A 16,912-nucleotide genomic window follows, 5' to 3' on the forward strand; every position below is an offset into this window, starting at 1 on the left:
TCACATAACATCAATTTTTTCAATCTCCACAGTACAATCCGAGTCTGCCGGTGTGGCCGAGATTGAGGTGACGGTCTTATCTCCAACAGGACAAAATGTCCCGGTTAAGCTAACGCAGCAAGATGACTACGAGCATTCGATTGAGTTCACGCCACAAGCCGCCGGCCATTACAAGGCCACGATCATGTACGGTGGTGAAGCGGTCCCGAACTCACCGATCACTTTCGCCGTACAGTCGGCCGGTGGTAAGAGCGATAGCCATGCGTCCGGCAACGGACTCGAGGTAGCTCACCGTGGCAAAGAAACCTCGTTCGTGGTGTTCTGCCCAACCGCACCGAACGTGCAAATCGAACGGAGTGACGAACAATCGGAACGGATCGAACCGCGCATTAAGAATATGGGCAACAACCAGTGGAAGATCTTCTACACGATTCTCACGGTGGGCCGGTACGAGATTAGGGCGAGCTGTACGAACCGTGGACCACTGCCCGGGTCACCGTGGAACATTGCGTGTCTTGATCCGGCGAAGGTGACCCCGATCGGTGGTTGGGGATCGTTGCTGGACGGTAGCGGGAAGCTGGTACTTCCGAGCAAGATCGTCTTTGACACCAGTATGGCCGGACCGGGCGAGCTGACGTGCTACGTGGACGATGCGGAAGTGATGGTGGAGAAACAGGGCAATGGGAAGAGTGTCCTGTTCCTGTCGGACGATGGACTCAGCAAGGGTGAACATAGTTTCGACCTAACCTGGTCCGGACTGCCAATATCGCAAAGTCCCGGCTTCGTTTACGTCACCGGTATGACGATCGGTTCGGATCGAGTTGTGCTGACGGGTCGTGGACTAACGACGGCACAGGTCGGTGAGGTGTCTCATTTCACGATCGACGCAACGGATGCACTGTCGGGCAAGCCGGAAGTACACATGTCGTATGATGATGGTGAAACGCTTCCAGTCACACTGTTACAACCCCGTCCGAACGAACTGATCTGGTTAGCGTCTTACAACCCACACAAATCCACCGGCGGTCCATTAAGTCTCGAGGTGGAATGGAACGGGCGCATCATCAAGGGCTGTCCACTGACGATACCGGTCGGACCGGCCGTTGACGCCGCGAAAGTACTTTGTTCTGGCGAAGGTCTCCGCAATGGAGTCGTTGGACGGGAAATTAAATCCTGGATCGATACACGTCGTGCCGGTCCGGGAGAACTAACAGCACACTGTGCCGGTCCCCGGAAGGTTGCTTACTGTGAGCTATACGATCATGGGGATGCAACGTTCACGCTGAACGTGAAACCACAGGAACCGGGACGGCACACGCTGACGATCAAGTACGGTGGACAGCATGTGCCCGGATCACCGTACACGCTGCGTGTCGTTGGAGCACCCGACGCAAGCAAGGTGCGTGTGTACGGACCCGGCATCGAGCACGGTGTGTTGGCGACATTCCAGTCCAGGTTTATAGTGGACACACGAGGTGCTGGAGCCGGTCAGCTGACGGTGCGTGTGCGCGGACCGAAAGGTGCGTTCCGGGTTGAGATGCAACGCGAAAGTCAAAAGGATCGAACCATCCTGTGCAAGGTAAGTCGGAGGAGTCCGTTTTATTGTAGCGCCAAACGCTAATATGCTTGATTTTGTTTTTCTTTTTTTCAGTACGATCCCACCGAACCGGGTGACTATCGGGTGGAGGTAAAGTGGGCCGGTGAGCTCGTACCCGGTTCACCCTTCCCTGTACTCATCTTCGACACACAGGAGGAGCTGAAACGATTTCTACACGGCAATTAAACAACCGAAAGCAAAACCTTCTTTAATGGAGAACGATAATCGGGGGGAAAGAAGGAATTAAATTAGATTAGAAAGCAATTACAGCATTAGGAGGATTCGAACGTTTGTTGGTTAGGGCGAAACGAAACAGTGTTAGGTCAGCAGGAAAAGGAAAGAAAGGTTGTTAGGTCCTCAAAAAAAGGGAACAATTGTCTTCATGCCGCACAGAAAAAAAAAACTGGAAAAAACCGTTACGGTAACTGAGCCGGCCAGAAATCGCTAAGGAAGGTGTGCCCGGGCCGTTGTTAATTTTAATCGTTTAAGTTTTACAAACGTGCATCGAATAGAATTTAGCAAAAACACTTATTTGCTAACACTTTAGTGCTAAACGGTCGAGGGGTACCGATTTTGGTACGACGAGTATGCAGTTCGCGACAAATGCGTTTTTTTTTTGTTAATGTATGTAAATTACACACCAGGAAAGAGAGGAAAACAAGCGAAGCATTAAACTAAAACCGATTGATTAATAAACGAATCTTGTTACATATTACTAGCAAAAACAGATGCTGTCCTCGCTTTTGTGATATTTTTCTGTTTTTTTTTTCATAAGGAAACACACACAAACACCATAAGGAGTTATGTTTTAGAATTTATCGCTCTTTATTTTCTTTCATGCTCTTTGGTTACATATAAAATGAAAATATGATGAGTTAACATTCACCGGCCTTATCCTTTGCTTGCACGCTTTACACAGTCGCACCAATCTAGAAACATGTTCAATACACACTCACACACACACAGCTTAGTAATCTGTAATCGCTTGCTCCTTTATAATATAATCCTTTCTCGCTTCTCGCTGCCATTTTCTTTTTTGTGTGTGGTAAATCTGATGATAGGATATAAGTCACGCCGTCCATTACATCCTTGACGTTGCGTTGCGTCACTTATTTCTTACTTGTTTTTTGTGTTCATTTCATCACTGCTGGTTTGATTCTTTATTTTTTTCGTTCTATTTTCCTGCCTAGGGTTTTGCATTAAATTACTAACAATAAAACAATTCTATATTCATCTGCCTATCCTGTGCACAAAGCAGTTAACCAGCAAGCTACCGGCGTTCGTTGCAAATTTCTATCTTCACACCACAAACGCTCTTCTCTTGTAACGATCCCCGCTTGTGTGATGACCCCGTTACTCATCCTGTACCTCGACTCTGTGGTAAAATATGTTGATAAAAAGGCACCAAACGGCGCGAATAATATACGATAACGCTAACGAGATAGAATAAAATACAGCAAAGCGGACACGTACACACGCGCAGCAAACACAGCAACGGTTCGGTCCGTGAGGCATAAAAAAGCATAAAAAGCATAAACCTTTCCTTTTTCGAACAAAAAAGTCAATCTCGGCGTGACCATTTTAAGTGGTTTTATTTGTGTGTGTTCTGTTTTTTTCCTGCATCGAACATGCACACAGAGACAAGAGCATAAAACGAAACACCAGACGACAGGAAAATTATAATATCGAAAACCATAAAAATAAACGTTCGAAATTCGGATTCGGCGCCCATCCCTAAACCACTGACCACACGGGCGGCCGAAGATGGATGAGGATAAAAAAGGATGCACAAAACCGAAATGGACAAAACCGTAAAACTCGCGGAGATTGTTTTTTTCCTCCCCTTTTTCATTTTCCTGACCCTCGCGGGGAAAAATTGGCCACCTTTTTCGTCCATCATAGTGTCAAACATGGGCATGACTACTCCAGCAAAATCGCAAAACGAGGACATGAGGTTGGGGGGGTTTTTTGTTTCATAATTCAGGCACATATTAAATTAAAAATTAATCTATTTAACCCCTCCGTCTGTGCCGTTCTGCGATTTTCGGAAGGAGAGAGATTTCGGGTGAGTTGGTCACATTAGTTTGTGACCGGAATCCCCGATCCCGACTGTAAGGATTTGGGAGTTGCATGTGTATGTGTGCCGGCAATGGGCGTTTGCGTATGTGGGCCGGAAGTTTCCAATATTTCTTTCCGGGCGTCATTCTCTTCCAAGGATTTTCGGGTGCCATTTCGATGCCGGATTAACCGACACAATCTCGCACCCTGGAGCATCCGGTCTGTTAGACGTTTCGTTAGACGTTTCGTTGGGATGAGCAAAAAAAAATGAATCTGTATGACCCACATTCAAGGACATCCGTTCGCGTGTGTGTTTGTGCGCCAAAAAGAGAGAGAGTGAGAAAGATCCTTACGCGGTAGTTGAGTAGCCTCAACTGACCCTTTTTTTGTGTGTGTGGTGCTGCTGCTGCTGCTTATCCGTAGGCTTTTATACACGTCTATACAGTTCTACAGAAATCCCAATGTTACATGTTTAATGATTCAAGCACTACTACACCACAAAAATCTGGACCAGAGTCCAGATCTCTGCTCTAATCTTTCTGCCACACATCCATTACGGCCTTTTTGGGGACCAAAATAAAGGCTTTCCACGGTGAAATGGTTCCACGCCGGAAAGGAGGAAAAATGGTGGAAATGAAAAGTTTTCAACATCATGGTACGGACCGGTTCGCTAGTTTGCTCGTTGGACCACAAGTGTCCCAGATATTGTTTTTTGTTTTTGGAGGGGGAGGTTTGCACAACCCAACCATAGCAGGAAGTCAACAGTGGTGACCTTAGAGTAGGTTAGAGTTATGTACCGACGCTGCACTGTTTTGCAACTGTGGCGGTTGGACGACCCACACAGACCGAAGTACTAACTTCCTCTTCAGGAGAAAGGAAGAAAAAAAAACAACTAGATTTTCATGGCTTATCAGGTTTCGGGTACGTGAAACTACACTCCTATCGGTGCCGTACTTCCGGTAACTGTGGATATACTAAACCAAACAAAAAAACAAAGTCCCCTTATTTTCTTCTATAGTGGCCCAGTGCTGCCCGTGGATGGAGATGACGGCGTTGTGGTGGTTGCACATTTGCTGACCGGTATAACCGTGGCCAGCAGTGGCGTCGAGTTCGTATTTAATAATGTACATGTGGCTCCACCGGCTCCAGGCTGGTTACTGCTGGTGCTGCTGCTGCTACTACTGCTGCTAGTGTAAACCGACCGGTTAGCCCCCGTTGCGGAGGGTTCGATCGTACCGGATATGGTAACAATCGTAACCAGATCCTTCGTACCGCTGCCGTTTGTGGTGGGAACGCCTGTTCCAGCCGGGCAAAGCCTACTACTACCGCTACTACTGCTACTGTTTATGCTGCTGCCCGTACTGTTGCTACCGGCAACGCCGACACTCGATTCGACGCTACACTTTTGCTCCTCGCTACTGCCGGCATCAATTAGAGACACGTTGGGAATTGAATTTCGTTGTCGCGAACCAACCTGCTCGTCCACCGCCGTACCGGGAACAGCCGTGCATCGATCGTCGATTTTAATTATGGACGGTGCATGATGATTCACACCGGTCGCGTTCGTACGGTGCGTATTATCGTCACTTATTAGGTTCGCATCCTCCACCGTACCACGGCCGCTGTCCCGTCCGTGTCCTGCCGGTGCATTGGCAGTGTTCGACGGTGCAGTTGCTCCTGGCGTTACGCCCGTTTGCTGCTGTTGTGATGGCCGCTGAATTGAATCGGTAACCGTTGGCGAAGGATGGAGATTTACCGAACGGTAGCTCGGCGATAGCGTACTATGGCCATCGGAACCGTACGGGTTCGGTGAGCTGTTCACTTGCAGCTCTGTATGGCCCGGTGGTGGTGGTGGCACATTGTTCACACTGTTGCTCGAACCACCGCCGACGGCACCACTGATTATGCCACTAATGCCACCGAATATGCTGTTGCTGCTGCCGTTATTATAGCGCGAGCTGAGTGGTATTCTGAAACGAGGAAGAAAACCGTGGGATAAAATATAATAACACACAACCATTTTCACCCAATACGCCGGGCCAAATGAAGCCCGGTGCAGGGAAATCAATTTAACTTTCAGTTAGGATATTTTCCATCACTTCGATGCGATCGTATGGGTCGCATAAGCATTGGCTACTAAACTCTATAGCGTGTACAGACGCAACAAAACAAGGCTGGTTTGCTATGATTAGAGAGATCTCGTTGGGGTTTTTTTTTATTTTGCACGAACAAAAACAAATCCGTCGCAAAGTTTGCGATAGGAAAATTAAACTTTCAACCATGGTCCGGCATCCCCACATATAATTAACACCCTCGCTCCGTCTGTGTTCGGGGTTATGCAAATTATGGAACCAATAAAAGTAAAATTCATTGTATGAAATTGCCTATCAAAAATCAACCACCACCATCAACACCGTGGCTCTGTCACAGCTGGCGCCCTGGTCTCGCTCCTTCTGCTGCCCGATGGAATGGAAAAAGTTAATTAAAGCCCACGATTAAAATATGTCATCAATATTGAATTGAGTGCAACGGATCGAAACATCAATTAAACGCTTGTTTTTTTACAAGTACAGGCGTGAAAAAAATTTTGCTCGTGTTTTTTTTTACATTTTGTAATGGAAAACATAGGGGTATGCAGTGGCGGATCTAAGGGTAGGTGGAGTAGGCGGCCGTCTAGGGCTGCGCCGGTCAGGGGAGCTTTGTAGAACGGAAATGAGAATGAATGTTGGTAGCAGAAGAAACTCTTTATGCAGAAGAAACGGGAAAGACGGACACTTTTGGTAACTAATTCATTACAACATTAAAGAGTTTTCCTACTAATTTTAACAACAATGTTTTATTTTATTAAAAAGTGTTTTGCATGCTATAAATGTCATAACGGATTTGAACGAGAGGATCGAAGAGTTGGTTTTTACGAGGCTTTTTCATTCGTCACGAACGAGGAGCGAAGGGTGTACGAAAGATAAGATCGGGTCTGCCAAGCCGCATCGCCAATTATCGTTGTGTAGGTGTGTCGGGATAACGAAGCACGAGAGATGACGGTCATGAGATAAGGAGTAATTGTGATCAGTAGCGATCGAACATTAATACGGTAGAGTTATGCAAGCTTTCGGTACTTAAAAAAATTGGTAAAAGTTATTGATTTCGTGCCAAAAAGTGATCCTCGAGGATTTTGTTCGATATAAAAAACATTTAATATATAAATTTGTGTGATAATTATAAGTTAAACAGTAAAAATCTTTGTTTAAATAGCACGTATTGAAATTGTCGCAAGCGTCGGCTTGGGCGTAGGAAGTATTGCGGTAGTGTGTGTAGCATCGGGATGAAATCTTTTGACATTTCATATTGCGTGATCAATACAGATTCGGAACTAACGGTATCTTGCTCATCATGGCTAAGAGATAAGAAGATTTGTTCCATCGTGTACTTAAGCCGGAAGGTAAATGTGTGCGTGTAATGAAATTTAACATCAGTGCGTGTACTATGCATGTGCTAAGCTTGCAAATTATTTGCATTTGTGTTGTGAGGCTTGTCATAAAACCATGTCATAAGCGTGTGGCTAGTGTATCCGTGATTCGATAGGTTTAAAAAAAATTGAAATTAATAAAAAATACAATCTTTCACGTTGTGGAAAGTGCACAAGAAAAAAAGCAAGTGTTGGTTGTTTTTTAGTGAAAAAAGTGTCTATTGTGAAGATGTCTATTTTGTCATTAGCTAATTAATTGCTTATTGAGTGAAATCATGTTTTGAAAAATGTCGCCATTTTAAGCGAATATTGTGTTTCAAAAGTGCCAAATTGTATTAAAGTGTGTATGTGCCTTTGTGCACAGAAAAAAAGGAAGAGTTGGTTGTTTTTTTTAGTGAAAAATAAGTTATATCTATTTCTCAATAAGTTTATAGCTTTTTGGGATGAAATCGTTTATTTAAAAGTGTCGCCATTTTAGGCGAGAGTTGTGTTTTAAATGTGCAAAAGGTGTTTTAAATGTGAAAAAGGTGTTTTAAATGTCTCAAAGGTGTTTTAGATATGTGTGAAAATGAAGGTGAAAGAAATAATAGAGGTAAAGGAAGTTAAATGTGTGTGAAAATGAAAGTGAAAGAAGCAAAGGGGCTGCGAAGAAGCAGTATAGAAAATGCTGTACCCAGGGTAAGTAAACCATAATCAATTCAAAATATCGGAAATAAATATTTTATTAGCAGCAATTGGTGGGACAGTAAGTATAAAAAAGCTTCAAAATTTGCCTCAAAGCTCAAGTAAAAACAACAATCAAATGTAACCAAATGTAATTGATAAGAAATATTTTTTTACTGCTGAAACTGAACAACACACAGGACCCTTTACCCATTTAAAAAACAACAACTTCACCAAAGAAAAAGAAATCTCTAATTGAATTCTCATGCTGACGGATGTAAAGCCACAGCTTCTCATTCTCGAAAGCCCAAAAAAAAAGACAAATCAATTACGCCAAGCAAATAGTATGCGAATGTCACACGAATGTTTTCTTCTATTAATGTGTTGACACTTCGTTTCGGTTCCGGTGCCGCACCAAAACACACTCACCTTAAAAGGCTTCCCACGTTGGATCGATAGGTCGGTGGCGGTGATGCCGTACTTCGCATCCTTCCCGACTGTCGGTCCCGGTCCAGAAGCAGCAATCTACAGAGAGAGAGAGGGAGTTTGAAGAAAGAAACCATAAGTATATCCTTTAATTCCTACCATCCTGCAAAAAAAGGCGTCCTTCCGCAATTCTACTTTAGTTCCCCCAACAAGTGGAACCATTTCAAGAATGTTTCACCTACCGAGAATGTTTCTCTAAGGACGTTCTTCTGCTTGTGATGATACATTTCTATCATTCCATTAAGGACCTCCCGTTAGAGGCGAAGCACACATTTATTTTGTACCACTTTTTTTGTTGTACGTCCCACACCTTGTGTGTTCTCCGATGCCACAAACTCGTTCCGCTGCCGCATCGTTGATACGTAATTGAGATAAATGTTGCCCGACATGGGCCCCGGGTAATTACCGGCCATGTTTCAAGCTTTCGAGATGCTCGTTAGGAGAGGGAGAGTAGTTACATGGTGCTACATCACTTGAATGAGCCTTTTGGAAAAGGTGCGTCGGAAGCTTTCAGCCCTCACCACTAGATGGCGCTAGCTGGAACCATTTAGTAGCTTCTCCATTGCTCTAATCGTGCCGGACACTACAAGCCGTGTTTAAACTTCGCTAACGCACGCATTTGTACGATTATTTTAATTTGTAATTACATTATTCAATCGGTATTACAACAACCGCGGGAGGTCGAACTGTCGGATGTAATTAATGACCCAACGCGTGTCCGTGCGTAACGGGAGGGATGAGAGTAATTTGGGTTGTTGGAAAAGGAGAAGGAGGACGATTCGCAACACATTCGCTATCACGGAAACAATCCGAACCGATTGCATTCAGTGCAAACCGCAATAGACAACGGGCACACCGGTTGAAAATATCCCCCGAAGCTGTAACGCACAGCTGGCTGTGTATTTTGCATCGGCCGGAAAATTCCATATCTATCATTCATGCATTTGGTCTCACTTTGTATTTACAGTGAGCTTTATCACACAACTGCAACTGTGGCTGGTGGTTTTTGGGGGTGGGCATCTAAAGCCCAACCGGAGAAGTGGCCGAACCAACCGTTCGGTCTGTTGTTTAGTGATTACGTGCCCCAAAAGTAGGGATTACATTGCGGACCATTACAAACCATCCAAATGCCAACCGTCAAGTTAATGGAATTGATTTATTATTATTGACAAAGCTTAAGTTGTGATACTTATTTTTTCTCCCCCCCCCCCCATAAATTAATCAGCTTATTCGGTGCAAATGTGTTTGATGCCGTGATGGGAACAACACCCTTACCTTAATCTGTATTCCTGCATGCTGGCCTGGTATGATGGTGGCGGTGGCCTATGCTGGAACTCCGGATAAAGAAGCCCGTGGGGTGTACTTCCACCTCGTCCGCAAGGTCTCCGCGAGCAGCGGCCCAGATCGACGGTAGAACCAAGCCCCAGGCATGGTGGTGCACCCGGTGCAGTCATGCGCCATGCCGCTCCACTCACTGTCACTAGAATCACTCCAACACCTAGGGAATAGGGGAAACGTGAAACAGAAAAAAACCGAAATTGAGAAACGAATGGAAATTACATTAATGAAGATATTTACACAAATAAACATTTTGATACATGGGATGCAAAAACTTCACCCCCAATCAACAGTAATAAACTCGGTGGGTGGGTTGGAGTTTATTATTTCGTATCATAAATACGCAAACCATACACACATTAAGAGTCGATGCAATTCTAATGAATGTTCCAGCACCTGCCTTACTTTACAGGGTTTTCGAGTTTAACTGGAAAATTTCCAATTTCTAAGCAACTTCTACTGATTCATGTAGACCAAGTAGTGATGGTGGGTTGACCCGTCCCTACCGGATCGAAGCCATTCATAAGCGACTCGAACCGGTTCGAGTCGATCTCTGGATACAAGTTCTGTAGGTGCAACGATTCTGGTAGGTACAAGCTACCAAAAGCGACTCCGATCCGTGGGTGCAAAGAGTTCGGGTCGGACTCGGATCGAACTAGGTTCAGTAGGTCCAGTAGGTCTCTCTCTCTCTCTCTCTTATTGGCTTCAACACGCTTCAAGGAGACACGGTCCGGATGGGATTTGATCCACGGTCCTGCCATGTGGACTGGCGCCGTTTATCACATAGACCACATATAAGCGACTCCGATCCGTAGGTGCAGCGAGTACGGATCGGACTAGAGTCCAAGTAGGTTTAGTAGGTTCAGTAGGTGCAACGATTCCAATAGGTGAGCTCGGAACCATCGGGGAGCTTCAACGAGCTCGGATCGGACTAGAGTTGAAGTAGGTTCACTAGGTCCAGTAGGTGCAAAGGTATCAAAAACGACTCCGACCCGTGTGTGCAGGGAGTTCGGGTCGGAACTACTGAACCCACTTATATTTACGAGTCGGAACGACCCGCTGCACCCATGGTTCGGAGTCGATTCCTATTCTGCTGTGATTTCTATGAATCACGACCCATCACTGTTATCAAGTGAACAGAATCCAAAAATAGCACCAACTTTCCCAACTTGCATTCGAAACCCCTGTAAGCAGCAAGCGACAACAAATGCCCAATACAATACGGTGGCGCATAAACAACGCGTCACCAGTATATACAGGCGCGTAAAGTTTTTTAATTAAAATGTTAATTTCTTTCTCCAATTTCTACCCCCCTTTCTTTGTTCGTCGCATCTAGGCTCCAAGCTTTGTCACATTCTTGTCAGCTTAAAGTTCCAAACGAAACGCTCGCGCTAACAACAGCGATTGATTGTGTGAGAATGGTAAAAGCGGAAGTTTGTTTGTTTTGTTTGCTTCTTTTGTTTGTTGCACAAGCTTGATGGAGTTAGTAAAATCCCTGCAGCGATACAGTGGTTTAATCGTGCACGAACAGTTGCCACATAGAAAAAAAACAGAAGGCATTAATTATAATCTTTATTTTATCGTTCTGTTCACTCTATTCTTCTTGCAGCTTATTTATTGATGATAGCGAACAAAAAAAAAATTTCCAAAACTTTAGCGTCTTAAAGCATTTTATCATTATCTCTTTGGGTTTTGTTTTTATTTCGTCCTCCCCAAAAACATCCGAAGTCAGTTTGTCTCATGCATCAGCACACTTCTATACCTTTATTTTCATTTGCCTTATTTGCGGAAAGGCTCATTTTGGTTGAACAATTTTCAATTGATGGAACGTCCATATTTTCCTCTCGCGGTATAAAGAAAACATGAAGCAAAATTCAATTCAACGCATTCTCCTTACACTGTCCGTTTGGGTGGAGTTTTCTTTGCTTATTCACCATCCCATTTTCCTACAAAAATTCCAGTATTTTCATCGTTCATTCAATTTTCTTCATCGCAAAATTAATAATAATCATCATCAACAAGGGAGACAGGGGGAAATTTTCAACCACGATTCGCTTCTCAGACAGAAGCGAAAGGAACGTCATGTTTTATCAGCTATCGTATCAGGAAATCGCAAGAAAATGCCACCGCACCGGTCGTGCTTGTTGAAGGGAATGATTCTCCTGAAGGGCCAGCTCTTTTTGTGTTGTGCGTTGGAAAATGAGAAAGGAAGGAAATCGTTCATGAAAATGATCACGTGAGATGATGATGATGGTGATGATGGGCGGTGATGAAAGTGAAAAATGTATCACGATTGCAAAAGGGACGAGAGAAAACGAGAGAAACATGAAGAAGTATGGGAAGGGATAAAATAAAGAAGGAAAAACAAAAAAAAAAACTTCACAGAAAACGAACATTTGCTTAAGCATTTTCTTGCAAAAGAAGACTCGGTAAAGGTTAAAATATCGATCAGCTTCTTTTAAACAATTTACCATTCCAATCGATCACGACATTAAATGTTCGAAAGAAAATTTATTCGTTTAACACTTTTTTTCTCTCTCTGTTGCTCGCACCGGGTCGGGAAGCGGTGAAAAGAATGGTACAATCAAGAAAACATTATTCATGCTCCCATTTTGGTTTTGGATTCCATTTTTTTCGTCGTCAATTTTTGTTACCTCCCTATCGAACGTGACGATGATGACCGATGCTAACCGATTTTTGCGGTCTTTGGTCACGAATTCCAAAGTTACAGCGATAATTGAATAGGAATTTTTGTGTTGAAAGCCAGTGAGAAATGGGGTTTTTGGGTAAAGAAGGTTTTTTTTGTGTGTTATACTCTTTATTATGAGATTTCTTATTAAAATGTTACTCCACAACTCTGGATAGGAGAGGGTTTTGTGAGGTATTACGTGCAAGTGTCATCTCCGATTTTCATACAACATTTTCATGCCAGAGCATTAGAACGCAGGCGAAAGAATAATCCATTTCAACCGAAAAGACACGGTAACAGACAGACATAGATCGTGAATCATATGGTTAAACGGATCACAAAGTTCTGCTACTTTTAAATGCGCTTATGGTTATAACATAAAGACTGAAGAAGAAAAAAAACATTCCTCTCGAAGGGGATATGTGTCGTTCCGTTTTCTCCAATACCCAAGGAATGGAATGTTCATTCATAAATCATGACGATTGTGGATAAAACCAAAACCTCCTTCCCCCTTAAAGGCAGAACAACTCAATGCGTTTTGTTGCTTTTTTTAGGTGTCTTTTAGTAGAACCAGTGAAATCCACATGTTCGCAACAAATCTTCCCGCAATCCCGACTACTGCTGCTTCTGCCTGCTGGGTTTTCTGTTCTCGAGCCATTTTTGGTTTTTCATGTTTGACCCATATGAGTGTTGGTTGGCAGTTGAAAGCAACGGTTTTTAGGGAAATTGTTTGTGTGTTTCCATACCCATTGCCGGTGGAATTAAGTTTGTCAACCTTAATTGATAGCTCTTGAGATGTATTTTTTTGTACGGATGAGTTACCCATTGAGGTTTTAGATTTTGGTTTCCTCGCTTTTTCTGGCATCCAGCGTTCGCCAGGGTAATTTAGACAATTTGAACTTCCGTATGCTGTTTTTCATTTAAACGCAACTCGACCACGTGAAAGTGGATTAAGAACTTTTAACTGCAATGCAACTGACATTTCATGTACAAACACAAAACTAAACCGAATGCATCCAATGCATCATCATCAACGATGGAATGAAAACACTAGCCATGATCGTGCGAATTTCCTGCTCATTGGCATTTCCCGTGAAAATGCACTGCGTATGGGAAAATGGCAACCGTAACGCACAGCTGTACCCTACGTCTGTCATTTTAGACAATTGCCACTCTAATCGACCCCGAGTAGGCGAAGATGCGTCGCACTTCCATTCGCTGCATCTTCCTATACCCGTGTCACAAGCGACACGCTACACATAAATCATAATCAACACAACAGCAGAAAAAAGCATAAAAAACAACAACCATTTGCGTACCGTAATACCGACCGACCGAAGGCAAAGGCATCATCATAAATCATCAACACTTCTTTCCTTCCTTGGGGCTCGTTCGTTGAGACTGTTGATCGTACCATCGTACGGCCTGTACAGGGAAAGGTGGATTAGAATTGTGCACACGAATTGGAACGACCATCGCTCGAAATGGTGGTTTCGATCGGTGTTTTACTTTCGATTTCGAAATCGCAATCCGATGGCCCCGCGATTGAAGCGGGCATTTTGTGCTGTGAGAAACGGTTTTTATTTTTGCATTTTTCGTACCGATTGGGCAACCAGACCAGTGTACCATTTAAATAGATTGCTTCCTTGCACGAACACCTTGCACTATTCGTACATGTACTATGAGGAAGGGGATTGCATTGAGGCACTTCATTTGCGGGAAGATTTACAGCAAATTAGCGGTGAAATATAATAATCTTTTTAAGGGATTTTTCCTTCAGTAACTTTAGACTATTTTCTGCAAGATGATAGAAAAGAAGACCCAAACGAAGAAGGTTAGGTTATGTTTTTTTTTTCACTTAACATCGAAAGAGCTCCACAACAAGCGGAAATGCATCTTGCTGCACGTTCGAGTGTAGGTGTGAAGTAGGTCACATGCATGTTAGTGCATGTCTTGCCTATGATTGAAATGAGAAAGAGGAGGAGAAGAAACGGAAAAAACTGGATGTAAGGGTAAATTGAAACCAATCGTTCAATTTACTACCAACGCCTTCCTCAATTGGTGTTTTAGGCGAAACCGTACGGTTCCAATGCATCCAGCAAACGAATCAAAACTCGAGCTGATATAATTGTTAATTGTGAGTCAGTTTCACCGTGTAATGAATATATAAACAAAATAACAGAACAAGAATTACATGTAATGTTGTTGGATTAATTCTTGAAGTTCACTAGGAGGAGCTCAAGCTTCTATGAACTTTAGACTTTCGACACTGTCCTAGATCCTAGATGCTAGATTAGAGTTGGGTTTTGATTGCCTTTGCTTGTGTTGCTAATTAGACAAAAACAAGAAAATGCTTTGCTACTTAGAACATTGAAGATTTCCTCAGATGCAAACTGAAGGTACTGTCATCTTACAGGAACTTCCAGCTGACGAGATGTCAATGAAAACCATCAAAGAGATTCTGACTTTGGGAATCTTGGTATGTAACTATCATATGCAGCTGAGAGAATTCCGTGTTAGGAAAACTCAAAGAAATATAAAATATATTGGAAATGAAGGAACTTTCCAAAAATGTTCATCTTGAAGATGCTTTCCTTCTTGGGGAGGTTGCAGCGTAGAGCGATACCTTCTTCTTCTTGGCGTAACGATCTCAAGAATCGACTCTAAGGTATTTGTAATCTATTTATCTGGTCAACAGCTGGCTACTTACTGATCAATTTTTTCAGAAATAGTACCCAGATAGATTCTCAATTTCAGACATCAAAAGAGCACAACTGAAGTATCATACATTTGTCTCCTTATCGCATGTCATATTCATGCATTTGATAGTGATGTGATGTGATAGACATTATGATATTAAGACATTAAGATCTCAGATGTTATATTAGAATCTGAAGTTTTAAAGATCCAATTTTTTCTCAAGTAAATGAGCTGCCCCACACAAATCTCATGTACCCAGAGGTACCTTCTATCACGTGTAGGCACATGTGGCACATCCATATACTACGTATATGCTGTACACTCCAACCAGCTACATGAATTCATGACACAACACACCCGTTCTAAAATGAAGATTTCGCGGCACAATTGCACACTTATCCAACGTCTTACATATGCTGCTACTCCTACGAAACGATTTGCTCTCGGAAGGAATGATAATAATATTGCTTTGAGGTTTGCCGAAATGCAATTCGTTACTCTAGGGCCTTCGCCCACGTAACGCTCCACTTACGAAAGGGGCACTAAACAGCAAGGGTTTTTGGATCCGAGGAAAATTACTGCTAAAAGCATTGTAGGAGTTACCACGTTTTCTCCCTCTCTCTCTCTCTTTCTTTCTATACCAAGCTTAACACAAACGCTGCAACCCGGTAACGAGCAAATTACGTCCATCGGGGAAATTTATCCACCCACCCGTTCAAGGAAAGAATCGAAATAAGGTCACGGCAGTGTAAAATATGAAGAGGGAAGATCAGGAAAGGCCTGTTTTTTACTTCTTCTTCTCTCTCCTTCTATTTTTTTCGTAGGCAAAGATTTAAGACGCAGCCAGATTAGCACCGAACGTTCCGAAAATGGATGATATTGATCACCGGTGGAACGTTTGCAGCAGTTTAGAAGAAGATCAATCGTTTCGCTGGATAGATTCCGACTTTCGCTACCTTAGTGTTGGCATGTTCTGGTGAATGCTCGAGTACTTTTCTTCCCAACACCTGGGCTGAGTATATTTTTCCCCCCGGCATTTACCTTTGCCGTACAATTCACCTTCTCATCCTGAGAAATGGGAATGGAACAATTAGTTTAATGGACTTTCGTTTTATTACACTTTCCCATCGATAGCACACAGGCAATCGATCTCGGGGATTAAGGTGCAATAAATTTAAACCCGTTCAATCCCCAGTTTCGTACGTCTTGTCTATGGTGGAACGTGTACGGTCGCCATTCGCCGTAAGGAAACTGAACCGGTTTCCTTGGTGCAAACAGTCTGATAGAGCAGCAGCCACTAAAGGGTATGGCTTTGGAAAAAGGGAATTGTTTACCGGAAAAATTGTTTGTAATTAAGAGCAATCATGACGGTCGGGAATGTGGCAATAGGGTGGGGGGGTGAATTTCCGACAATTATTGAACATCTCAGCTGGTTCAGATTTTCCTGTAACGGTGGTAAAGTGCACCCTTTGCCAGCAAATTAAAAAAAAACATCCCCATCCATCGAAAGGGTGAACTGAATTCTCTTTCAGTGGAGATAGATTTGTTTATGGTGATAAATATTTTCCCTTCAACTGGGATTGTTTGAAAAAAATGGTTAAATATAATTAAAACATTTCCATAAAAATGCACAAATGTACAGTATTTAGCAAAATCCAAAATAAATCGTTCCACATTTAAATGATAATACAAAATTCACCGTGACTCTACCGTTCGTACCACAAACTCTAGACTAACACTAATACCACGTAAACCTTGCATTAAAACCACAAAACGCATTCGAATCGCATGTGACTAAAATATTATACTAATAAATCCATAAACCCTCCCCGGAAAAAGGGGTACATATCGATTAAACGCTCATTATTGCCGTCATTCAGGCGCGAAATTTAACCGAAACAGCGTACCGCACCAC

General features: G+C 43.2%; 2 protein-coding genes and 1 long non-coding RNA gene across 7 annotated transcripts in view; 2 read left to right on the forward strand and 1 right to left on the reverse strand.

Moving 5' to 3' along the window:
* The window catches only part of LOC125771415 (filamin-C), a 37,288-nt gene extending 34,966 nt beyond the window's left edge, over positions 1 to 2,322 (forward strand). For all 3 annotated transcript variants that reach the window (XM_049442000.1, XM_049442002.1, XM_049442003.1), the window contains 2 exons: positions 33 to 1,579; positions 1,652 to 2,322. In XM_049442000.1, coding sequence (XP_049297957.1) covers positions 33 to 1,579; positions 1,652 to 1,783 — 1,679 coding nt within the window. In that variant the 3' untranslated portion in view covers positions 1,784 to 2,322. The remainder of the gene's footprint in view (positions 1 to 32; positions 1,580 to 1,651) is intronic.
* Positions 2,323 to 2,398: 76 nt separating this feature from the next.
* The window catches only part of LOC125771431 (uncharacterized), a 133,410-nt gene continuing 118,896 nt past the window's right edge, over positions 2,399 to 16,912 (reverse strand). For all 3 annotated transcript variants that reach the window (XM_049442045.1, XM_049442047.1, XM_049442046.1), the window contains exons 5-7: positions 9,546 to 9,768; positions 8,214 to 8,309; positions 2,399 to 5,625 (exon numbers count right to left, since the gene is read on the reverse strand). In XM_049442045.1, the coding sequence (XP_049298002.1) occupies positions 4,668 to 5,625; positions 8,214 to 8,309; positions 9,546 to 9,768 (1,277 nt within the window). In that variant the 3' untranslated portion in view covers positions 2,399 to 4,667. The remainder of the gene's footprint in view (positions 5,626 to 8,213; positions 8,310 to 9,545; positions 9,769 to 16,912) is intronic.
* Positions 6,582 to 16,912, forward strand: part of LOC125771506 (uncharacterized) — a 105,548-nt gene continuing 95,217 nt past the window's right edge. Inside the window, exon 1 of the long non-coding RNA XR_007419317.1 lies at positions 6,582 to 7,799. This is a non-coding gene — a long non-coding RNA (uncharacterized LOC125771506). The remainder of the gene's footprint in view (positions 7,800 to 16,912) is intronic.

The sequence above is a fragment of the Anopheles funestus genome, chromosome 3RL (genome assembly GCF_943734845.2).
Source record: "Anopheles funestus chromosome 3RL, idAnoFuneDA-416_04, whole genome shotgun sequence".
NCBI lineage: Eukaryota > Metazoa > Arthropoda > Insecta > Diptera > Culicidae > Anopheles > Anopheles funestus.